The sequence below is a fragment of the Lutjanus erythropterus genome, chromosome 21, assembly GCF_056507025.1.
Source record: "Lutjanus erythropterus isolate fLutEry1 chromosome 21, fLutEry1.hap2, whole genome shotgun sequence".
Classification (NCBI taxonomy): domain Eukaryota; kingdom Metazoa; phylum Chordata; class Actinopteri; order Lutjaniformes; family Lutjanidae; genus Lutjanus; species Lutjanus erythropterus.
Genome location: NC_139337.1, coordinates 15,597,058 through 15,622,896, shown reverse-complemented (window position 1 = coordinate 15,622,896; position 25,839 = coordinate 15,597,058). Strand labels below are relative to the sequence as shown.

Genomic DNA, 25,839 nt, shown 5'->3' with positions numbered 1-25,839 from the left:
TGGTTGGTTAAATACGTCATCAAGCAATCTGCACTTTCGTCCATCTGCACAATTCGGCACTGTTCCTAAAGGCTCTGTGTTTTTCTGCTGCCAGGGCAAGAGCAATCTTTCAGTCCTATGCTTCATTTACTTTCTTTTAGACACACATATATATTTATAATGTGCATGAGGCTAAAAGAAATTGTGCTTAATTTCCAGCTGTTGTTCTCCTCTCATTATTCAAAGTAATCTTATATGCTTTCTGTGCATTATGTATAGGTAAACACAACATATTTACATTGTAAACACTCATTTGCAGGGGGGATGTTTCAAAGAGAGAGAAGCAGTCAGTGAGACAGCAGACTTGTAGAGAGACTGAGAACAAGAAGGAAGACAAAGACGGGAGTTGTGAGAAGAGTCTGTCGTTCCAGCGGCGATTCTTGATTCTTGGTTGGTGTTGTGTGACTAACTTGATGGGAACTGCTCCCAGGATGAGGGCAGCCAGAGGCTTGTTTGGGAAGCGGGCCATTCATTGGTTTCCTAATTGGTGGGAGTGCAGTGAAATGGCTGACTTCATTGGCCTGTTTTTTGGCTGCCTTTCCTCCAATGAAATGCACTCAAGAGAGTGGAGGATGTGGCCCTACGGTCACAAAAATGCAGGAATCATCTCACTAAGAAAATACTTACAGACACAAGCACATGCTCACAGACAAAACAGCCACTCAAAGTTTAACTTCACCCCCAAGTTCAAGCCTAACTCCACCTACTGCATAATTTTGAGAAATGGTAAAAAGTGGGCAAGGGGTTGAGGAGGGGGTCAGGGTGTGGGCGCACAGGACAACCATTGTAAAGGGTGTAGCTTTGTGGCTATGACACCAGAGAAGCCTGAGCTAACTAACTGTAGTTGGCTGCTGACAGACTGTCTGTGTCTGCGGAGAAACTCTGGAAACAAAGAGAGGCCCTGGGAACACAGAAGCCCCCTTTCCACCAACTGGAACCCAGTACTGGTGCTGGAGCCAGTTCACATTTGACAGCAAACCATCTGAGAACCAGCTTGCTTTTCCATAGTCTCGAGAATTAAGTCGTTACGTAACTGTACATGCCTCTGGTTTCCTAGCAACACTAATTTCCAGCACTTCACACTACGACACAGTAGGTGGTGGTAATGCGGTGTAATGCTGGTTGCTACCCATGATAAAGAGGAAAAAAGAAGCACAACTGCTACTACTTTTTAAATACTTCTTTTTAAATACACTTTACTACTACTGCTGCCTACTACATGAATGATTAAGTCTGCCACGACATGACTGTATCACAGCTGACTGCAAAGTCACCCGGTGTCTAATTTTGAAATCCCATTTATGAATTAACTCATCAGTATTAATGATGTACTTTAATGTATTTAATATATAAGATACCTTACTTAAGTAAATGATCTGAGTACTTCCTGAAGTGCTGCAGGTCGCAGGATCGCTGTATACCCCGGCATCTTCAAAACACATCACACCAAACAGACGTTACTTGGATAAACTGACCATATCTGTGGAAACTCATAGTTACTCTCTCATCTGAAAAAACATTAAAACTGTGTATAAAGTGTTGTATTAACAGCTTTCTCCGCCTCAGTGACAGACATATCCTTGGTTGGTCATGATAATCCTGCACCCAGCCCCTGATGCAGCACTGATGTGTTTCATCACAGCAGTATAATTTCTTCTACAGCTCAGAAAACCTGTCTGTGTGCAGTACCTCTTTGAATGTAATAGAAAGTTTGTTGGAGCTATTTAAATGTCTTAATCTTTATCAGAGAAAAACAGGGGTCTCCTCAGGGCAATGCTATTTATTATATCCACAAAATGTCCTTGTAAGATAGAGCCAGACATGGTGGTGTTAGCGATCAGATTTGTGGATATGGGTTTTAAAGCCGTGAGTGTCTCTGGGTCTTTATTCCCCATTTGTGTTTGGATTTCAGACACAAAGCAATGCAGTGTTCTGGTCTTTGACAGACAACAATCTGCACTTAAAAACATCACAAACGCTTAGTGTTAATCTGATTTCTCTTCAGCCGCACGCTGGTGTAGGCGATAGAACAATAAAGCTCTGCTTAAGTTATAAATGACTGGTGCATTAATGGAGATGTCTTTAAAGCCAAGGATCTGCAGCATAAACGCAACCTGAAACCTTTCTAATCTGAAGAGCATTTTCTTTTCTGCTCAGGCAGCAAGGACTTTTGACAGTTTACCATCATGCAACACAGAAAGTGAGTCACACTCTTATATTCCCATCCATATCAGTAGAGCTGCGTGTAGACAAGAGTCTGGCAATATGATACAAATCCCGGTACAGAGGTTACGATTTTAATATATTGTGATAAATTGCAATACTGTAAACAAGGTGATGTATTGATAATAACACTTTTTAATAGTGGAAGATAGGACTGAGCAATTTTGAGAAGATATGTAATTGTTAATTTTGACCGATGCTGCAGCTTTGATGTGAGTTGTGGTATTTCATTGAAGAACAACTGGAGGTGACAGTGTGTGATTTTTTTTTTTTTTTTTATGGAGATCTGTACTAAACAGGGATGTTTTCTTAAGTCTGCGGAGTATGACATCTCTGCAGCATGACAGTGTTTAATTTAGGACAGTATTCTGACATGTATTTATTTTTGAACAGTATTTTGACATGTGTTTTTGACAAGTATTGTGCCTGCTGCTAATTGGAGGTTGCAGTAGGCCTGTTGCAAATTAGCATCCTTAGGAAACAGGGTTCTCCTTTGTTTGTATTAATATAGCTGATGTGTTTGCTCTTTTATGTCTGTTTGGTGTTTTTTTTAGAACCTTTGTATGTATATTTTTGGATATGGAATGTTGCATTTTATGGATGCAGCATGGATGATGAGCCCAAGACAGATTTCCCACCCTGTGGGACAATGAAATTAATCTCAAATCTTAATCTTAAATCTTTTATTGTTATGTTTTAATCTGATTTTAGGAAAACTGTAATAGTCTGAAGAACACAAAGCTATATGCATAAAAAAGGTTTTTAAAAAGTTTACTTTTTATGCAATCAGAATAGTGTAGATAGATAAATAGACCACATGCTCGAATGTATATTTTTCTCGGATGCGAAGACCTGAACCTCTACATGTCCCTGTAGGCTATATTACCTTTTAAATTATATCGTCTGCGTTCAGTTTCATTTCCATGCATGTAATAATGTCACTGCTACGAATATCATGGTGCATTTAAGGAGTGAAATGAAAAACTGTGGTTATAAACTTGACAGGACAGAGGAAACTCTCCAGGGGAAATGGAATTAAGTAGCCGAAGAAGTTATGCTGCTGTGCCTTGTGCATAAATGTGCACACAGATTCTCCCTTACTGGGGAGACACATGCTATGTCCAAAACATAGTATCATGATATGCAAATGCACTGATATTTTCTTACACCCCTGGAAATCAGCCTTCCTGTGGTCATCGATGTTGCTTTAGTCCCGCGCCAAATGTCAGACTTTGATGTGCTGATCTGTAACCTTCCATGAAACACTTTATATACACTATGTGCTTCTTCTGCGGTGGAGAAACCCTCTATCACAGCTTTCTGGCTTATCAGGCACACACACACACTTAAGGAAATCTTAAAAGAGGAACTGCAGCCAAAGACGGACTCTCTGCTTCCCTCCACTTTTCCACTGAAGATCGATTCACATGGATTATATAGACCATTGGTGTGCTTTGAAAAAGGACTTCTAAGAATAGATCCCGTGGAACAAATGCCCCATATACGCCTGAGCTCCCTCCATGATGCCGATCAAAGCATGTGACCTTTTTCTTAACTTGCTCATTGTGTCATTCTTCCTCCTTTGTCTGTGTATCCCTTTCCCCGCTTTCCTCTGCCTTCGCTTTCCCCTCCGTTGCTTCTCTCCTCGGTGTCTTAACAGGTGACAGCGGTATATGTATCTCGGTGTTGTCAGGCTGGTTCCCTCCGCTCCCTAACAGGCTGTTAGACTGACACTTCAGTACACTGGGCTCTGGCAGCTTCAGTATGCTATTCCCCCATTGTCCTGATTGTCCTTTTCTCAATGTGACCTGTGTACAATGTCTGGGCTTTGAATCAGGTTAATGACCTTTACCCAATGCCTCCCACTCTAATTCTCCACCGACTGCTCTGTACTGCTGACATTATTATTCAGCTGCCTTTCAGCAGTTCTGTCGGACACATCATTATTGATTGATACTTGGCAGGTAGGATGACTGATCATCTGTTACAGGACAATCTCAATAATAACCACTTTTAAGTATTCCTACCAGCCTGTATGTAATAATATTTTTTAGTATTTTAATATTTTTTAAAAAGCTTGTGCGGTCATTGTGTAATCTCTAAAATCCTGTTATTTCAGTGGATTTTCATTTCCTGGCCGAGGTGTTTGATGACATTAAGAGGATAAAACCAGAGTTCCTGTTCGGACATTGACCTTAAATAAACCTACAAAAAGCCTGTTGTCCAACCTTATTGAGATTTAATTACCATCATAGGCTTTGTAGTTCTCTCACACGGCATTTAAGAAATTAATTTTGTTTACAGACATTTTGCCTCTTTTAACCTCTAATCATATCATGATTTTGGCTTCACATAATTGCTCAGATAAAGGCAGCAGGGAGCTGCAGTTTTCATTATCCACACAGAGTAGCCAGATGGAGAAAGACTCGAGTGGTGGAAAGCGTAACCGCAGTCTATTCTGTCACTAGGTTTCCCACATTGCTGGGCTGCTGCAGAGCTCTGCCGCTCTGTCCGCGTGCTCCCCTTAAAATCCCATGTGGTGCTCTGGCTGTGCAGAAGTAGGAGGCTGAGAGAAGATTATCTCACTTTCCCATATGCTCTATACAGTACATCCACACAAAAAATATGTAAATGTCCTGTAGCTGGGGAAAACCTGCCTGTGCAGCTTTGTCATTTCATTTGGAACATGTTATCGAGTGTTTTAAAGTGATTCAAAGTGACCTATATCTGGTATCATATGAAACAGACCTCCATCCTAAAATGACCCACATGTGCAGCTGAACAACAACAAATGATGTGACATCTGGCCAGCTGTTATAGGAGCCAAACTGTGGTCCATGCCCTAACCTAATTGTATCAAACGCTGGATTACACTACTGTATGAATGCTCTAGTTTTATTTGAATTGAGTCATCTCCCCAAATGTTCATTATATTCTATTCCATGGAAAGTGAAAACACTGGGTCCAGTCATAGGGAGACGGATGAGACCTGTATCAAATTTCAGACCGTGAATAAAGTCCACAAGACCCATAAAAAAAACTAACTCAAATAGTTTATAATGAATTTAGTTTATATATCACCTATTAAAGGACAGTTACAAAGTGCTTTACAACACGTTTAAAACAATTACATTATAAAACAAAAGGACAGTAAAACTACACAATCGATGAGAAGCCATTTTTTTAAAAAAAGTCCCCAGCCTGATCTCCTCAGGCAGGTCGTTCCACAGTCTCTGAGCACTAACTGCAAAGGCTCTATCCCCCTTAAGTACAAATCTGGATCGAGGAGCAACCAGCAATGACGCATCTGAGGATCTCACAGTGCAGGAGAGGACACGGGGAACTAAAAGCTCAGCTAAATAACCTGGACTTAGGCCTCTCAGGGCTTTGAAAGTGATCGGTATCAATTCTGAAAGCCTGTGACCAGTGTGAAGAAGGCAGGATGGGTGAGATGTGGATTTCTTTGCTGATGCCTGAGAGCAACGAATTGCAGTAATCTAAATGACCCGTTACGAAGGCAACTTTTAGCTGCAGTCTCAGTGTATGCTTAGTCTTTCAAAGTTCCCATGAAATCAAAATAAACGTTTAAGTGTTTCTATCGCATTTGTCTTGTACTATATGTCACCTATATACCAGTATTTAACCCTGCATTGACAAAAAAGTAATTTAGGTATTCTTAATGGCATTTCTGAGTCTAATGAAAAGCTTTCTTGCTTTTCTTTTCATGATGTCATACCCCTCCAGGGTTGCCAGGTCCACAGACTTGGCTACTTTTGTAGTGTTGCTGCTTTTAAAGCTTTTTGTCCCCTGGTTGGGGTCGACCTATTTTGCATGCCTCTGTCAGTGCAGACGTTATTTACAGATTGCTAAAGCAGTAAATCACTAACTGTAGCTAACTGTAATATTAGCTGCCATTAGCTTGGTTAGTCGTCAAACTAGCTGACTCAGCCCTGGGAGGCCAGGAGCCAAACCCAGATAAGTCTCTCCCTAGCTGCCTGTTTTTTACAGTAATGTAAATATGTGGAGGCAAATAATACTCCATCAGCCATTTCTTGGGAACTTTAAATGCATTATTGATGTATCACTGAGAACTGATAGTAAGCATTATACAGAATGCTTTGTTCTTAGTAATATTCTTGGTTCTGACGCTACGAAATGCTTCACAAAATGACCTGAGATGAGATGGAGTTGCTCATAAGTAAGATAATAATAGACTATTGTATTACAGTACAATGATAAAGATACAGTTTCAATACTCTTGTCACATTCACCCTCTGATCTGCAGAGGAGAAAGTGAGATCTATTACTGTGTCAGGATGCACTGATACCAGTGTATCAGGTGTCAGGTGTTGGATTGATAACTTAAAAGACAATATGGTATTGAAGAATTTCCATTTGAATCTGAGTGAGAGTTTTATATAACATTTCAGAGGTCTTTCTGTCTTTCTGTCGCAGAGAACATTGCATGTCTTTAATGCATACAAATTGATTATTTAGCTGTCATGTTTGTTTTTAAACCTATGTACAGGTCAAGGTCTAACTCTGCTTTTCATTAACTTAGAGAAGGTATTGGCAGTGTATAAAGTAGTTCTGACAGTCTAACTCCTAAAAATCAGGACAACTGCTTAAGGAAACCAGACACCGTGTGAACAGTTTGTAATTCACTTTGTCCCATGCTCTGCCTGAAAGCACTTTGTCCCAATATAACTCATTTCCAGTCTTCCATACTGTGCCACAGGCTCTCCCAGCTGCTGACACATTCATCTGTAACACCCTGGATGGTGATGGTCTGAAGTGAGAGAGCTGGGTGATAAAGAGGAGGAAAGAAACAGAGAGAGAGAGGCAGAGAGTAAAGTTGACAGCTTTAGGTCTTGAAAGAAAGAGCTAGAAGGAGGAAGAGAGGGCAGACTAAATTGCTTAAATGTAGACTTTTTAAAGACACGGGGAAGTGAAGTGAATGTAGCAGAATAGCCCGCTGTGAACCTGCAATAGCTGTGTAGCTTAAATGCTGCAGTACACAGAAACACAATCAAAAGTGTGCAAATTTAAACTGCTGTGATGCACATGCTGAATGCAAATGTGTCTCCAGTCGCAGGGGTCTGTTCAGTTAATGACCCTCTGCTCTGCATGGGAGAACCTGCCAACCGCTGGATTATAATATATGAATATATATATAAAAAACAGGCACACAGTGTTTTTTATAGACTCTGCTTATATGACCATACACTGTACATCCTCTAAATGAGCAGCATGTAATGTGTTGTTTTGCTTGCAGCCTGGCCATTTTGCCAAACAATGACTCCTACAAATTATGTTCATATACTGTGACATGTGTGTGACATGTCACCACCCTGTCAGATGGCAGCATTAGTTGGTTAAAGTCTTTATTATTATTTAATTAAAATTTCCAAAAAAGTGGAAAATACTATTACTATATGATATTTTTATAGCAGTCTTAGGAGGGGGACATTTTTGTTCTTAGGGATTCAAGTGTAAATACTTTTTTTTAATCTCAACAAACAAACAATAAAATTCAAATTCAAAAATCTGTTTTATTGCTAATCATCGACATATCCCAGAACAGCTTGACTGAAGCAACGTGTAACCACATTCAGGCATGTGGACGTTAACCTGCAAGGAGAGCAGACTGCTGCTGCTAGCACTGCTTATGTTACCCACACGTGTATGACAGATGTCGTATATGAAATTGTTTACCCACAGATGCTGTGATCCTGCTCTGACTGAAAAGATAATGCATTTATTGAGTTGTTGTCATGTTTTGTAGGATAAAGTGCAATATTCATAATGCACAGCGCGAACAGAGACATTTAGGTTTGGTTATTGAGGAATTTCAATTAATGGCTTCAAATGGTTCCTAATACAAACAATTTTTTTTTTCAGACAATGTTTGACATTACCATTACCAATACTACTATTTCTATACAGGTATTCTCCATGAAATCAGAAGTTACAGTGAGTGTTATAGTAGACAGTACAAATGAAGCAGGATTTTTTTCTTGGATAGTTTTTTATTTATTTATTTATTTATTGACTTTGTTTCTGAGATAGACTGTGATAAAATGATAGAAAACAGAGGAGGTAGAAGGAAAGTAAGAAGAGAAGAGAGAGGAAAAAGTGCATGGACACAAATACACCTCGAACCACCTTATCATGCAGCATGAGCTGTTTTTATATTCGTCTTCCTGCCTATCTAAATGTCAATCACAGAGCTGCATGCAGGTGATCAGCTGCGTCTAGGAAAGGTTATGTACAGAATCACTGCTGTGAGAGAGTTGTTTTCCTGCCTGCTGCAAACCAGGCGCTGTTTTAAATCATTCCGACAGGATAGTACGGCCCTGCCCTGAGAATCGTATACTGTAGGCTTTTTAGCGTTTGACCCACGACCTTGTCCTTTGTCCTTCGGCCTGTTCTGCCAAGACTGAATATATTTTATGAAAAGTGTTTTTTCATGTGGTGTAGCAACACAGATGGTGTAACTCATGGAAAACTACGCAGTGAATATGCAAAATATGCCTGAAAGGTGTAGACATTTTCACAGCATAGTGCATTCAGTACATGACAACCTACATGTATATAATTAGTATACACACAGTAAGTGAACGTCTAGGTGTCGTGCTGATAAGGATACCTCACACAATTTCCAGTTTTTCTATCTTAAAAGCATTTAAAAGTATATAAAGCATTTTCTTGGTCTATATTTTCTTTTCACATAAAAATGTAATTTACAGCATGCATAGAAAATAAATCATCCTTTTCTCATTTGTCCCTCCTGCACAAGTCTGCTCTGACGTGTATAAATACACAACCGCAGAGGCAGCAAGAGATGTAGATGAAAGGACATTAATTCTTGTTTGGAGTTAGATTTTCTCCCAGTCCTCATAACAGAATTTAATCAATATTAATATCCCTTCACTGTTGTGTACTACATTTGTTTTTGAATAGGCCTGTCTTCAGTTGAGGACATATTTGGGTTGTTGTTTTCATATTCGTGTAACAGATCAGGAACTTCAAGGTAGAGTGTTGATAAGGGGAAGTTTCTTTCGATTCTCAGCCACATGTAAGACCCTGCTGTCATTCAGCAGCACACAAGTGTCCATTGCTACTCTGAATTTTGTCCTCCCTGTAGAGGAGGACAGGGGTAAAGATACATGGGATCCATAAATCCATAAAATATCATCAAAAACAATACTGATAATCAGTCTGGCGATCAGAGATCAGAACTCAATGTGCATAACAAAAATGCATTAAAAATACCAAGTGTAAATGAGTGATGAGGGTCCTGCAGAAACAGTAACACATGAGTACTGACTGAGGGGAAATGAGGACATCTTGCCATGTCCCCCCAAGTAAAGTGAATTTACACTAAGACTGCCCACTGGTAGTCATGGTAGCCATTTACACTAAGACTGCCCACTGGTAGTCATGGTAGCCATAGCCCCACCCTTCTTTCTCCTCTTGACTGATTGTCTTCCATTGAATACTTTTAGTGCTTACATACATAGATATCAGCTAGACCTCTTTAGGTTTCATCTGATATCTTTTTATGTCATCTGATAAATGTGAATAAATGTTAGTATAGCAGTAAATCATCAAGATTACTTTCTTATTCCCTCATAAAAATAGATTTTTCATGTGTGCAGAAAAGTCTTCTTCCTGCTACACAATGGTAAAGTTGATATAAAGAAAGCAAGAGTGTACTAGATATAACAACTCCTCCTGCAGCTTCTCACTCATTAAGACCTCACAACTCGAGGGCTATAACTTCCCAAACATCAGGCGCTTTGATCTAACCCTGGAGCTGAGAACAATCTAATTTTTCGTCTTATTTTCTTCTATTAACAAGAACAGTCACTCTGCAAGTCTTCTGAAAAGACTGGAGTCTATTTGATGTTCTGTTAAAGTCAACCCCCACCCTTCTTTCTCCTCCCTTCGCTCCCATCCCTACAGCAGCTTCAACAGAAGCTGAACCAATTCATTAGAAGGCTCAGAAAGTCAATTATGGTAATGGTTCCCTTTGCCAGGGGAGGTGAAAACTCAGCAAATCCAGATACTTTTTATTGCACTTTTCTCTACATATTCTTCTATATATTTTATTTAGACCTCATTTAGATGTGCAAATCAATCTTCTGAAGTATAGAGGGCAAAAAGGCTGTAGAGGCAAGGGGAGGATGAGAACTGAGGCGTTGGTTCCCAAGAATCCAGGCAGTCGAGCAAAGGCGAAGCGATGATAGAGGAAGGGTAGACCCAGTGTCAGGAGACCATCCACAGGAATCCCTTTTACTTATTCATGCAGCAGCCGAGCATCAGGGAATCTCCCAGCCTCATTATGAAATGTGTATTTGCAGAAGCTCAAACAGCAGTGCAGCTCTTGCTTGAAAGCCTCTGCTTATCCACTCCACTCTCCTCCCTTCTCCCTCTCTTTTTTAGATCAGATCACTCTAGGGAAGCAATGTCATGCTTCATTCATCGAGACGCCTCTCCCACTGTCCTAAAATCCCTCTCTCTCCTTTTTCTCTGAAGGGGAAAGCTCGGCTAATTTCAACAAGTTTGTGTAGCTGGCATAGGAGGGAGCAGATGCCTGAGTTGAAGTTTGCATTTACTTATCTCCTGTGTTTGTGCCAGTTTGAGTGACAGGCAAAGGAATGAAAGCATCGCACCACTAAGCAGCTACATTTAAAGCCAAAACATGTATGCATGCACATGGAATATGGCAAAAAACATTTTTGCAGGGACCATTACAGTCAGACCATTACATTAGCGAAATAAAATGACAGAAATTGCCCCCAAAAATTGTTGATAGCTGATATGCTTGTCCAAATGCCCAACCTTAGTATACCAAAATGCTACAAAAAAGCTCTTCAGTTAAATTTTTATTAAACCTCTCCTCCAAAAAGTGATTGTATAATAATTGCTTAGCATCTGTAGCTGTCTGTAGCTTTGGTTTTATTCAGTTACAGTTTGTGTGGTTACTTGTTATATGAAAAAGCCTCTTTTCTAATGGCACACCCACTGTGTAATATTACCTCAATTTGTAGATACTACTATTGCATATCTAAGTTCTATCATTCTCATACAGTTTCTCATACTGAAAGCCTTTTCTCTTGTAAAGTCAGTAAAGGTGGGTGGGGTTCAGTAAACAGTTATTTTTTGAGAGTCTGATTATGCATTCTTCTCAGGTATACAGCGTCATTTGAAAGTGAATTAAGATTCCACTCAGATAACAATATCTTCACCATAACCTTATAGCCTTCTCCTGCTCTTCAGTTCAAAGGTTGCTCCCTGTGGCTCCAGCTCATTTCAGAGTACAGGTGCAGCCTATTTGTATTTCTGCCTCGTATGATGCCACCTCGACGCTGCGCTGCTCTCCCAGATTCATTTCTGTGCCTTCTTCCTGGAGCCCAGAAGGAGATTAAAAAAAAGAGCCAGGTTTCTTCAGTGAAGCTCGGCAGCCACCATTAGAGAGACTAGGTTGACCTGTGGCATGAAATTAAGGAGCTGAGGCCCATTGAGCAGCCCAGCTGATAGAGGCAGAGGATAATAAATCCACTGAGAAAGATGAAGGGAGGGAAGAGTGCAGGGAGGTGTGGGTGGGATGGATGTGGCAGCCCATGCAGCCTCAGGGGCACTCAGGATCCCTTTATTAGCATGGCTATTTTCACCCTCTCCTTCAATGGCCTGTCTCCTCATTGAGCTGAAGCATCAACATGCACACACACACTGAAACACTCTGTCGTGGACTGTGTGTTCCCTCGCACTTTCTTCCTGCTCTTTCATAATGAGGGAGATGGAGTCAATGGCGTATGCAGCATGTAGAGTGTGCAGATTAAAAGACTTGCTCGACCTTTGCTGGACGTGCACAAAATGTTTGAAAATTTGAGCCATGTGGACATCCACAAAAAATTCTGTGGCATGGGCACTGGATAGAAAGGTCACTGAAATAAAATGAAGAGGTATGTGCACTATAGTCTCGTAGTACCAGACAACTGACCTTTCCTAAGTCCAGCCCCTTTTGGAGTGTTCGTTAACTTTATCCTTTCCTGTTCCGGTTACTTAGATATGCTATGAGCTATGGTAGACCTATACAAGTAACATATATGCTGCCTTCAAATGGAACTCATAGACTCGTGGTTATGAGATGGGAAATCATGCACACAGCTGAAAGTCTACCTGGATGTTGCATTTTTACTCGCATGTTGTCCAAAATAAAATGAAAATACCCCGCACACTGCAACGTGCTTCTCTCCTGGTTGTGAGCACCTGATGGTAATCAAGCACAGAGAGAATCTGAAGAGGCAACACGCAAAATGTGTGTTTTTAATGCAATAAAACTGTGTCCATCCTTGTATCCTGTATGCTGGAACTTTGATTACTGTTGCGTATTTATTGTTACTAACTTGACCACAAAGCCTTGTACGTGCAAAAGGGATGCTAGAAAAATACATAGAGCGTCATAGTTTGAAGTGTCAGTTTGAACTGGCCAAGCTGCCATATTTGACAAGTTGGCAGTGAGAAAGTTTTGGCAGCACAGACAGCACTTATTAATCGGATCAATTGGTCCTTATTGATTTTGTTCTTTTCAGGGTGTTTGTTGACAATAAAAACAGAATATCATCAGCCTTATTTTTTTTAAAAATTGTGTAACTGGCAATGTTTCATTGGGGAAATAGTGTGACCACATGAAAACATTAATTAACCTCAAACAGCAGAATTGATTATAGTCTTGAAAAGTTAGGAACTATCAAAAAATTCACTACAGAACCGTACAGTACCCTACAGTATCAAAGTCCAGTCACTTTATTAGTGAATATTTCTTATAACAATATTATAATTATTCACTAATATTATAATTAGTGAATAATTAAGTAGTTTTTAATGTCATGCATGTAGGTGGTGTAGGCTTTCAGTATGTGGATACTTTTATTTCATACACAAACTGGAAAGCAAACACACTTGCACAGTGCATACACTCCTACCACTCAATAGTTGCACTCATAAATACTGTGTATGAACAAAATACATATGTGTGCAAATTTATTTGCATAGTATCTTTCAACAACAAGATTGAGGGCAAAAATACAAAATGCATGGTAAATGGCCATAGTGTGTGTGTGTGTGTGTGTGTGTGTGTGTGTGTGTGTGTGTGTGTGTGTGTGTGTGTGTGTGTGTGTGTGTGTGTGTGTGTGTGTGTGTTTTCCACTTGAACAGTAAATCTGTCTTTGTGTGTTGTGTTTGTTTATCCCCACCAGTGTGTTTGTGTGTGACAGTGGTATGAAAAGCAGAAGAAGAGAAGGAGGGACTGCAAGATTAAACTCGAAGTTGGCAGAGTTTCATGCAATCCGACGCAACACTGGCGCAAAGGGAGCGCTTTTCTGAGGGCTTTTCATAACCCTCTCCGTTATGTAATTGGTTGGCATTCAAGCGCCGCGGAATGAGGAAAAGCCTGGAAAATGATGTGACGTCACAGCTGAAAAGCTGGGCATTCACTGCAGTCATACACATAACAATACACAGCTTGGATCCTGCATAATATTACCGTGAACAAATACTTTCAATATCTTTAATACAGCCTCCGCACAGAGAGAGTGGCACCGCTGAATCACCAGTTAATATTAAAAGCACACAATAACGCAGAACCACAGTCCTGCCTGAGTCACGTGTTTATTGGATTTTTATCACAAAGAAAGGCTTCATTCTCTCTTAAGATAATTGAAAACTCTATGATGTGTGGTTATCTACACTTTATTAATTAGAAGACACTCAACTTAAGCAGATTTTAATGGAAGTCTGGCTTGAAGACAGAGTTATAATCCTGGTGTAATTATAATCAAATCTGATTCCAGCCAATATCTTTGCCATCTGTGCTTTTTGACTTAATATCATGTTTTCTGTCTTTCCTCCCTCCTCCCTTCCGTCTTTCTTCCTTTTCTGCAGGATTTTAAGGACGCAGTCGCTTGAATGGTATTATAACAATGTGAAGAGTCGCTTCAAGAGGTTCGGCAGCGCCAAGGTTTTGAAGACTCTGTACAGAAAGCACATAATAGAGAGAGGAGCACTCTCTGATCTCCCAGGTAAATTTGTCTCGTATGTTTTTAATCAGCCATGCATGGTCTTTGTTATGTCGCCACTTTTTTGCTGTTAAGTGTTTTATCTTTTAATCAGTTTAATTGCAGAGTAGCCTTCTGTCTTTGTGCAATTCCACCGATGTGGTCAGAGACGTAATATAACTTCCTCGGCTCGAAAATCAAATGGCTTCATTTGATATGCAAAGCTCTGGTTGGACATTTAGAGCAGACACAGAGAAGCTCACTTGATTGCTCATTAGTTTGCTTTGTTAAATGATCACTCACTTTGTTTGTTCTCTTGCAGACTGGTTCACTTAATTACTTTGTCACTAACATGTAGAAATAAAGATTTTCCCGCAGACTCTCCAGAGTTCAGTTCAGTTACATGCACCTACCTCTATTTTAGCAGATGATTACAACATTGTGTATTTGATTTTAGGAAAGTACTTTCTTCCAAGGCAGCAGTTTAAAGGGAAAGTTCAGATTATTTGAAGTGGGTTTGCATGAGGTACTTATTGATAGTCAGTGTGTTACCTACAGTAGATGGCAGTCAGCATGTCTCCAGTTTTGAAAACTAGAGAGAACCACCAGCATGGAAGTTAAGCAACAAACTGCTGTGAATATGGTCATGAATATGGAAAAACTTATTTTAGCTACAAGGACCAATCAATATCAATTTAAGTGCAAGCTATATTTAGAATATTTACCTTGCTGTCAGACAGCCTTTTCTGACAGAAAGCCACCGCCAAATATCATTCTCTCAAAATCAACCAGGCTCCATGGGTGAAATTAGTCATTTTACCTCACAGACCACAGCAGTTACTGGTCTACCACTGTCTCAGTTTCTTTAGTTTGTTGTGTTATTGTGTGACTTTGGTGTTTTAAAAGTACAGTTTGGATTGGTTGAAGTCATATAACAAACTAACAAATTGAGGCAGCGGTTCCGCAAAATAAAATTATTAATTTTGCCCGTGGAGTTCGGTTGGTTTGGAGAGTGATATTTTGCTTTCTGTAAGAAAAGGTGAAAATATTCTAAATATAGTGTACAATTAAACTAATAACATTTTTTTTAGGTAGACGTCTTTTTAAGTCTCTAAAATAAGTTTTGTTACTGACCATGTCCACAGTAGTTCATTGCTTAGCTTCCGTGCTGGTACTCTTCTCTGCTTCTCCAAACTGGGAGCGTGTTAACCATCTTCTATTGCAGGTAATGCACTGACTATCAATAAGTTCCTCATACAACCCCACTTCTAATAATCAGTACTATCCCTTTAAGTTTAAACATGACTCATTGTTGCTGTTACACCTGTGGATATGATGTGAACTTGCTTTTCTATGTGTGAATAAGGCAGCGCTGGTTTGTGAATGTGTCAGTAGTGGTGACAGACTACGGGTGAGCTGCTCCGCAGGACTCTGGTTCTGCCAGTTAATCCCTGCTGTGTCTCAGGCCACTTTGCGTCCTCAGTGAATTGTTCCTGTGCAGGACAGCAGCGGGGCAGCTTTTATCCGGCCTCCCCCGCTCCAGATAACATTGTTTTGACCCGGCTGCAATATGATCAGTCTGCTTCTGTGGCTGACTACAAGGCATTATTTCAAACCCCGATACATGGGATTAAATGGATAAAGCACAGAGGGGATAAATCAGGTCAGACTTGAGGCAGAGATGGATGAGGACAAGATGACAGGATGTTCAGTTGTACTTCATTGCCACATCTAATTTTATCCGTAATGTATAAAATGATAGGGTCAGCCTGAGTGATATGTACAAAATCAATACCATTCTAATTATTTTATGTCTATTATAATTATATACTTGTCTACCCACAGAGTACAAGAATGTAGCTACAGTATAACTAGCTGGCCATGCTAGTTCAGTAAAATTTATGTCTGTTATTACTGCAGCATTATTACACTTTGCAGACAGCATGTCTAGCCATTGTGAAAATTGACACAACTGTCTTTAACTACTAAAATAGCTAGACTTGCCTCACTGGAAAGCTAAAAATATGTTGGTCAGAAAAAAGCAGTATTTAATAATATGGTATGTCTGTTCAGTTCAGATGTTCATTGTTCCACAAATATTTTTGAAGCATATGAATTATAATTATTATAATTAGTAATTATTATTAAACAAAAATGCCATGGAATGATGACCTATAACTGTACTTTAACTCATGCATTCTGCTGTATGTGTTTGCTTTCATTTCCTGAGTCACCATTTTCTGTTTTTAGCATTGTTCTCCTTTTGGAAATGACAACAAATGTGATCTAAAACCAATATTGTCTGTGTTAAATATATATTTCCTTATATTGTCTAGAGTATTACAGTTGAATGCCATTGCTCTGACCACCTACACAGGTATTTTCAGTTATTCTGGCCTCTGCCCAGGTTGAAGGTGGGCCAGAGCTTGGATTGTAATAAATCAGGTCATAAATCCCCTGTACCAATAAGAATCATGAAGGTGTAATTTATCCCACCATAACAGGCACAACAAAGCTAAGAGGATATTCAGGAAGATGTCAATCAGTTAAACCTATACATGCCCACACAGTCCTGACAAGAGGTCTGTGTGGGTGGTCAGAGGTTTTAAGTCTCAGTCACGTTCTGAAATCTACGGCATAACCAAATATGATTTTCTATTTCTTTAATTAATAAAAAAAATCCATCTAAAACAACATATTACTCAACATGCATATTATATTTCAACGTGGGTAGAGTAATGGAATTGACCTTTTTCACAGCAGCCATTTTGACATGAAGTAGTAGGGTAATTAATGTTCTGTTACATTCAGGGTAAACTGAGTCAGGGTGCATGTAAGCTCACAGGAAAGGCTTTGCTACACTAAATGGAACAGTGCCTTGTGGTTTTTGTGTTCACTCTTCTGTGGTGTGTGAGCGGAGATGATTCTTCTTCTAAACCTGTAGTTTCTGATTTCCTCTCCTCTTTTCTCCCCCTAATCATCCTCCCACCACCACTCATACCAGGTCTCTACTGTCTTATATTTTCTCCTCTCCTCTCCTCTCCTCTCCTCTCCTCTCCTCTCCTCTCCTCTCCTCTCCTCTCTTACATCATCTGGGGTGGAAATGGAGGGATTATGTGGCTCGGCTGCTGGTCTCCCAGCTCACATGAGCGCAGCAGATTATCACGCTTCCAGTTCTCAAACACTCACATCGCCGCTCCCACTAACTGGCTGGCTGACTGGCCATGTGATTATGGATATACTGTGGTGTGTGTGCATGTGTATGTTGCTTGTGTGTATCTAGATATTTAAGCTTCTGTCACATATTGTCAGCCTGTACAGGAGAGCATTAGATTTATTGGCTGGAAAATGTTTTTTTTTTTCCAGATTATGTATTCTTGTGGGTGTTTCTATGAAAATATCTTGTTTTCATCCTTCGCCCACTCCCTTTATGTTATATATCTGATTGAATTAAAAGGGATTTTGAAAATAGATGTGTCAAAAATATGGCTGGGTTTGAATTTATTTGAGAGAAAACGCCTTTAAAAACCTATTTTGCATCAAATAATGGGATATGTCAAGTGTTTTAACAAGTCTATAAAAGGAACAGATTACCATGATGTATATCGAAACGGCTGTGCTTTCAGTTGAACAGAATATAATGAGATTTTAGTTCAGAAAGTGAATCAGCACTAGATTGGAAAAAAATCAATTAGATAAAGATGTTGCTCATTAACAAACTGATGTTACACCATCCCGCTTGGTCTACTTTGCTCCGAGAGAAGGGTTTTTTGTTATGTAGCCTGGAGACTCTCAATATTGCTCTCCTCCTCTCTCTCTCTTTATGCATTTAGAAAAGCAGCCACAGGAATGTAAAACATTCTCATAAACCATTTCCCATCCATATGTGGAATATAGGCTCCCTCTATACGAGTGCTAGTAAAGAATGTTTCATTTTTTTATTTATCACCAAGGGGCCAATGCTTGAGAAATCAATTCAGTACGAGTGTGAAATGGCAGCTGACGTGACAGTCGGCGAGAGAGATGTGACTGTTTTACATCTATCATGTCCCCGGAGAGAATGTGTGACCTTCAAACCAACAGGAAGAGAACACGGAGCGAGCGATTTGTATTTTCATGTCCATCATCTCCGGTGGAAGGGGAGTAATGCTCCTGTGTGACCTGTAACAAACACCATGCAATCCTCCATGTTTATATATATGTGTGTGTGTGTGTGTGTGTGTGCAGGAGAAAGTGAAAGTGTTTGTCTTTGTGTGGACGGATCTGGCCCCTGGAGAGTTTTAACATTAAACATGGATGAAGTGGTGGCCACGTGCTGTAAAGAGGAACAAATAACAAATCGCAGAAAAAATAAAGTAGACTTAAATGGAATCACCCATCTATTATACAGCACTTTTTGCTTGAGCAGTTGAATTTCCGTTTTTTCTCATATCCAAGTACCTCATTAGGTGGATCGGCAGATGCCAGGCACTCATCCGAGTACCTTTTAAATTAGTAATTAATGCCTGGATGCCAGTATAGCATGAAATCAACCAAATGAATGTGTGCAGCAGTTGTGTTTACCCATAATGACTCCTGAACAGTCTTAGCCTGTGGTGCACAAGAGGCATCATGTCAACAAACTGAATTTATTCGATGTGACAAAAAAACAGTGGAGACAGTCTGCAGTGATGTGGTAAAAGGTTAGAGGACATGAAACAGTTCTGTCAAACAAGATAAGCACATGGAGCATCTTAATTATTACCTCAAAATACATTCGCTTTCATGCCAAGAATTAGATGAGAAGATTGATACCATTCATTACTGTATGCTAAACTGCAGAGATGTTTACTCGGGGACCAATGACCTTCCCCCAAACCCAAAGATTAAAAATTCAGTGATTTAAAAAGTGTAAATTTATTTCCTTTAATTTCCTGAAGCAAATTGATGCTTAATTCCGCAGATCCCCTTTGTTTTGAGCCAACACGACAGCATCCAATCAAGTTGCAGGCGAGAACCATGAAGAACTAACCTCATTTAATCTGCACAAAAACCTAAATATGAAAACAGCATTGGAGTGGTATCACTTATCTAATTCTCAACAAGAAAGTGAATGTGTATCTTCAAAAATGAGAAACTGTTCCTTTAAAGAGTGTTTATTCAAAAACTGACACATTTATTTTAGGACTTGTGTATGATTTCTTACCTCTTACACTTTATTCCTGTGGCCGTGCATCTCTCTAAAATGTATCTGAGGGGTGTTATGTTTGTTTTCACTGTGATAAATCAGTACAAGCACACCGGCTAATACGTGTAATTTTTGTAACGGCTCAGCTTGTTTAATATCTCAATCTCAGGGTAATTTTTATACATCACTCTCTACCTCGCCAGTCTGGTTTTATGGTACAGCATCATCAAATTTGCCATGAAATGCAATGTGATGAGTCTGTTATGAAGTAAAGCAGCGATGTTGATTTTTTTTGACACTTAAATCTCATTCATTTCAAACGAGGGATTACTGTTGTCCCACTTTTCTCCTACCTTTTGTGTTTGCTGTCACATCCCTCCAAATGTCTGTGGGAGGCTTCCCACCTATCCAGTATGAAGAAGTTGACTTGAGAAATGTTCAAACATATTATCACCTTCAAACATGCTATTTTCTCTGGTGAGAAAATTGAGAGTGAGAGAGGAGAAACAGTGCTGTGTTTTGATGCTTTCTATGGCTGCAGACATCTTTTCAGAGAGATAACAAAGGCAGAGATGGTGTCCTTGTGTGTGTGTGTGTGTGTGTGTGTGTGTGTGTGTGTGTGTGTGTGTGTGTGTGTGTGTGTGTGTGTGTGTGTGTGTGTGTGTGTGTGTGGTGTGTGTGTATCTGCAGTTTGTGTGTGGGGTTAATAAAGCTTGGCAGAGAGTCAAACACACCTGATAGCATCAAAGAATGTAGTGATGCATTTTATAACCTGCTAAGACAGATTTTAAAATTACTTTGTCTTTAAAGTACAAGTGACTCATCACTAAGACCCGCCTTCCTTAGATACTGTTGCTACGCCTGTCAAGCTTCCCATTCTGACACTGAATATGCAGTTTGCAGTGATAACTGTGGCAGATTTAACATTGAAATTGACAGTAATTTTTGAAACACTGAGTCACAGAGGAGTAAGTGAAAGCAGCTTCTGATTTCTAGCTGAGTACTGTGGATTTTTTTGATTAAAATGATGACTCCAACTAGCAGATTTTAGAAGTGTAAGACTAGACTTTTTAATGCTTCAATCTGACACACTTTAAAATGTACACTGTAAAAGGGTCTAAAATATGTTAAGTTGCTTAACGGCTGCCTACATGAGATAACGTTAATGCTAAAAGACTGAGGCTGACATCCCAGCAAACACTGGTCGGATAGTGAAATATGACACATACAGTAGACTGCAAGAATACATTCATTAATGTTGGAGAAGGAAGCGTAAGATCAAGATTTAGTGCAGTGGACCTTGAGATGGTCACCCAGCCAGACCAGACAGACCCGCCGATGCACTCGGAAGAAAGCTGGCAGTCTGGCTGCTAACCTGATTTAGACCTAAGAAAGAGATCCAGAAAGAGATGAGATGAGATGTCATTGTCAGCCCACTTTGATTATGAACCAGCCCACATCCTCCTCCTGAAACCCTCCGCAAAGCAAATACCAAATACCCTGGGAATAACCCACAAGTTTGGCTGGTGTATTTTACATTTTTGAAAGACGACAAAAAGGAAGCCAGTCTCCGAACTCATGAGAAACAGAGTATCGCTTGTCTTAGAGCAACATGCACATTCCTTCAACATGTGGAGAAGTGCAAAGCTCGACTGGTCAGTGGTGCATTTGTGCAGTTGCTAATCAATGATTAGACAGTTGCTGATAGTGGAGGGGCTTAGCAAAGTGTCAGTTACTGTAGACAGAAGAAATACAAAATAGGAAATACTCTTATCAATGCATTTTTTTCCTGATTGCATGTGCTTTGGATGTACTTGTACTTTTTCTGCATGTGTGTTTCTGCATGGGCTGTATCTGGTTTTGTGCCTACTGCCACTCCAGGGTTTACAAGTAAATTTGGCTAACAGTTGGTGATCAGATCGATGTTGCCGTACGGATCGGTTGATTGTATTGTGATGCTGATCAGATTGTGAGTCCTCTCCATCATCATTATGTTATGTTTGTGTCAAAATCTGACATGTGGGCTTCCATTTGAGCTGCTAAATAGTTTTCCATTCACAGGCTGTTACGTTGCAAAATAAAACCCAGAAGTTACAGAATAAGCAAATACAAACTGTTAGGAGAAGCTGCAACCTTGTTAATGGGATCATTGTTCAGTGTTAATTAAGGTTCACCCTCCATCTGACTGCCTTGAAACCAGGAGATGTGTTTCTGGAATTGTAGTTCACTCTTTTGCTCAATTTTTATATCGTGTTGTTCTGAATAACAAATGCTGCCACTTTGTATGGATGGACCAAGGTCAAATAATGAGCCTCCAGTTCATTTACATTTTTCTAGCTGCGGGGACATTTTTTGCAGCTCTTGGTTGCAAAGCTAATTGAATACAAATGCTTTCATGAAAACTAGGATAAGTATTGTTTCGTACCTAGAAGTAAAATAAGAAGAGAGGGTTAGATAGATGAGTGCCAGGACAATTCAGACAGTTACCTTGGTTCTCCTGCGGTTCTACTCTGCCAAAATAGGTAGCAGAGTGTAGTAACAAAACACAAGGACCTCCCAATTCACCTTTTCTTTCAAGAGATTTGTGCTCATTCAGAGCTTTCTACAGCGCCTTAAAAGATAAACCTACCATAATATGGCTCAAGTGCTTCAGACACTCACGGCTGTATCGTCACTTTTCGGATCATTTCTATTGTCTGCGCTCTCTGAGCTGAAAGCTGGGTGACTCAGAGTACAGTACAGCTCTGTCTGTAGGGATTGGAGGGCAGAATGTTAAGCAGGAGCCCAGAGCCACTGCTGCTGAAAAGCAAACAACTACAGGGCCCAGACCACATTGGTGTCAAGAATGTAACTGACTCTATTTGTGTATCACTGAAATCCATGTACACATGTCAGCCTGCCTGCACATGGACAAATGTGTATAGAATGAAAACTATGACCTTTCACACCTGGACCTTATATCTTTTAGGGTCATATAGTTTATAAAGTCATACATACAGAATGCTTTTGAAACCACACCTGCTGATTTATATTCAGCTTCACCCAGCCCTTTTGCATTTTGCACTGCTTTACATACATAAACCAAAGTAGGTGCAAATGCAGACACACCAAATTGCACTTTGGCACAATGGCATTTATCATTCAAACTAGCTGTGCAAAACACTAAACTGAGAGTGAGGTGCATGGATTTGCACCCTTGTAGCCTCTTTAATGGTGCTGAAAACTGCGACAGTTTGGGAGTGAGTGATGAAAATTGGGACATTTTAGTGTTTTACAGATATCTGTTAGGACTTGGGACGCCAAATGCCAGACAGTAACTGGCCATAACATGTTTTTCCTGCAAGCCTCTATAACGTGTAACATTACAGAGCCATTCGCCAGCATTGTTAGATACTGACTGAAGAATGCTGTGTGCTTAATGGCTGATGTGATTTACTCCTTCCGTATGAAAATTTGGTATTGAATGACAGGGCGTTTTTCAAAAGTCAGTGGTACTGAGGCGATTCAGCAGGTGCCATATAAGTATCAATATGTTAACATTCACGTTAAATGATCACAGTTTGGTTAGGTTTAGGCACCAAAACTACTTACTTAGATTGAGGAAAATATTGTAGTTTGAGTTAAAATAAGTATGTTATGCATGTCATGTGATGGAAGTCATTTACATAACAAAACCTAAGTAACTTTAAACTTTACGTGACTCAATGTCGACTTTTTGTTTCACAAAGAGCTCAAACCTCAGAGTCCTGGATAGAAGTCCTGTGTTTGTTTGAGCCATCCAGCCATCCGCCTCCTCCACATGTGGACATTATTATTATACCCACTAGAGGTTGCCGCCTAACATTAAACAAAAATGTGAGTTGCAATACGCTTCCACAGTCCACCTCTAGGCTCAGTTTCCTTGTGAGGACGGGTTGACGTTTGTGTCATTTGTGATGATAATCTACCTCGTATCCTACACGTCTTTAAATTCGCTGAAATCAGAAGACAGCAGTGCCTGGGCTTCAACTAGTACTTCTGATTACTGAGCTATTTCAAAAATGGTTGTTTTATGTTTTTGTTCCACACAGTGGTTTATGTGGAATTGACATTTTCTTCTACTGCTGGCTGCACATGAATATTTTCTACTGCTCCTGGCTGTTCTCTGGGTCTTTTTCTGCAGCATTGTTCTTGCCCAGGTTCATGCATTAGAAGAATTAGTCCAATCAGGCTCCTTTTAAGTTAGGCACAGTGGCCCGCAGGTGACAGTAGTTGCATTATGAAAATGTAAAAATTAAATACTAAAAAGCTATTGCTAAATACTGGAGACATTGTGCTCCTTCATTTTGCATTCCACCTCCATCATTTGAACTTTAAAGGCCATGCTAGCCCTGGGACCAATTACGTCTGCACACACAGACGAACGCACACACTTGTGAATGCTGCAAGCAGCACCTGAATGGTTGGTGTTCTGGATAAAAAATGTTAATAATTTCAAAATAGTGCAGTTTTGTCCTCAAGCATCCTATTTCATTTGACATGTATTTTATTTTTATGACAGATTTAAATTACATTGCCATCATCTTCACAAAAGGTGAGTACAACTCTTATCTCCCAAATAAAAGAGACGAATGAACTGAGAGCGGGTCTGTTTACTTTCCACTACCTCCCAGCCTGTCGTGATGCAAGCAGACATCCTGTCGGTTCAGCCGTTGTTCTGAGGACTTTGTTTATGAGACTGTGTGTGCTGCCAGATGCTGCATTGTAATTGAAAGGAAACCGTCTGGACTCTCCTTCCTCCTCCTGCTGTTGCTGCTGGCACTTCAGGAATGTTAGCTCTAAGTGGAGCTTTACTGACTCATTTATTTATACACTCTTCATTTTTGGTCCCTCTGTCCCTCCACATATTGTCTCTTTATGAGACTCTATGTGTTTTACCCACCTCTGTCCCAACATTGAAAGCGAAATTTGTAAAGTTTCCAAATTCTTTTGGCCAGAATAACAGAGGATTTTCTGATTTTGTTGCCATGAAATGGTCCCATCAAACCATATTATGCAACTATGCATACCTTAATCAGATATTTCCACAAATATAAGTCAGGAGTTGAATTTATAGATAAAAATCTAAATTTTGTGAAACAATGTCTCTATGTTTGGTTTGTCAATCATTTTAGTGGTTGTGATTTATTGTGATTGTGTAAGGTTGTAACGGATAATAAACAGTGAGTGACTCATTATCGCAAAATAAACCCAGACAGGATGGTGCAGGTCTTTATTTTGCAGTAACGACCCACTCACTGTTCATTATCCCACGTCATACAACGTTACTAAACAAGAACAACAGCAACAAAAAAAAAAAAAATATTTTATTGCACCTCCAGAGTCTATAATCAGAACTGCATCTATAGAAACAGTTTGTTATCAATAGTATTGCTCTGTTATTTATTGCAATGGCTATTCAGAAATAATAGCCCTTAGGAACCATGCTTGACCAATCAGAATTAAGTATTTAAGAAAGCAGTGTATATAAATATATACATACATATATAAAATTAATTAATACAGAATATTATACAAACATGTCTGTGTGATATCATGACCATTTTCTTTAAACAGAAAGTTAGTCTGCTTTCTTTTTCTACCCATACTAATATACAACACATACTTACACACTCACTTGCAGTGTGCAGACACCCTTGCAGATGCAGACCACCACTGTCGTCTGTGTGGTTACCATGGTGATATTGAGCGATTTCTGCCTCGACTCCCCTGAGTGGCGGGAATGGCAAGCGGTGAGGGACGAAGGTGAGACGATGGTCATGGGGGGAAAATACAGAAGTTGGACGTGAGGAGGATTGTACTGGAGTCACACACACACACACACACACACACACACACTGACCATCCATCACCTCTGTAATGACGAGGCAGCAGTGTCAGTCAGGACCAGCTAATGCATCACTCTGTTGTGTCACACTTGTCTTTGTGTCATTGCTGCCTTGTCGTATGATGACTCATGGGTGAAAAGAAATGGAATGGACTTGAACATAAGAATGCAAAATTAAAACAATGTTGTTGTTTCCCCCTTGGTCATTATTAGCATATTAAAAATGCCAAGTCCACTCTATAACTAACTAAATAGAAATAGCCAACCTTCTCATTGATGTTCTTGTTTGCTTATGTAGATCATATAGAGACATCAATATTAAATATATTAGTTTTAATCCCTGTGGCCACTAGAGGGGTTTGTCACTTGAAAGTTAATATATTTATTTTTTGGGGGCATCAACTGAAATGGTTGATTCTGTTGTTTTTTCTTGGGAGAACGGTCTCTTAGAGAGAGTCATTTGAGGTGCAAATGCCTTA

General features: G+C 39.8%; 1 protein-coding gene across 4 annotated transcripts in view; it reads left to right on the top strand.

Moving 5' to 3' along the window:
• The window catches only part of myripb (myosin VIIA and Rab interacting protein b), a 148,021-nt gene that overhangs the window by 100,574 nt on the left and 21,608 nt on the right, over positions 1-25,839 (top strand). For all 4 annotated transcript variants that reach the window (XM_084747680.1, XM_084747678.1, XM_084747681.1 and 1 more), the window contains exon 4: positions 14,215-14,351. In XM_084747680.1, coding sequence (XP_084603806.1) covers positions 14,215-14,351 — 137 coding nt within the window. The remainder of the gene's footprint in view (positions 1-14,214; positions 14,352-25,839) is intronic.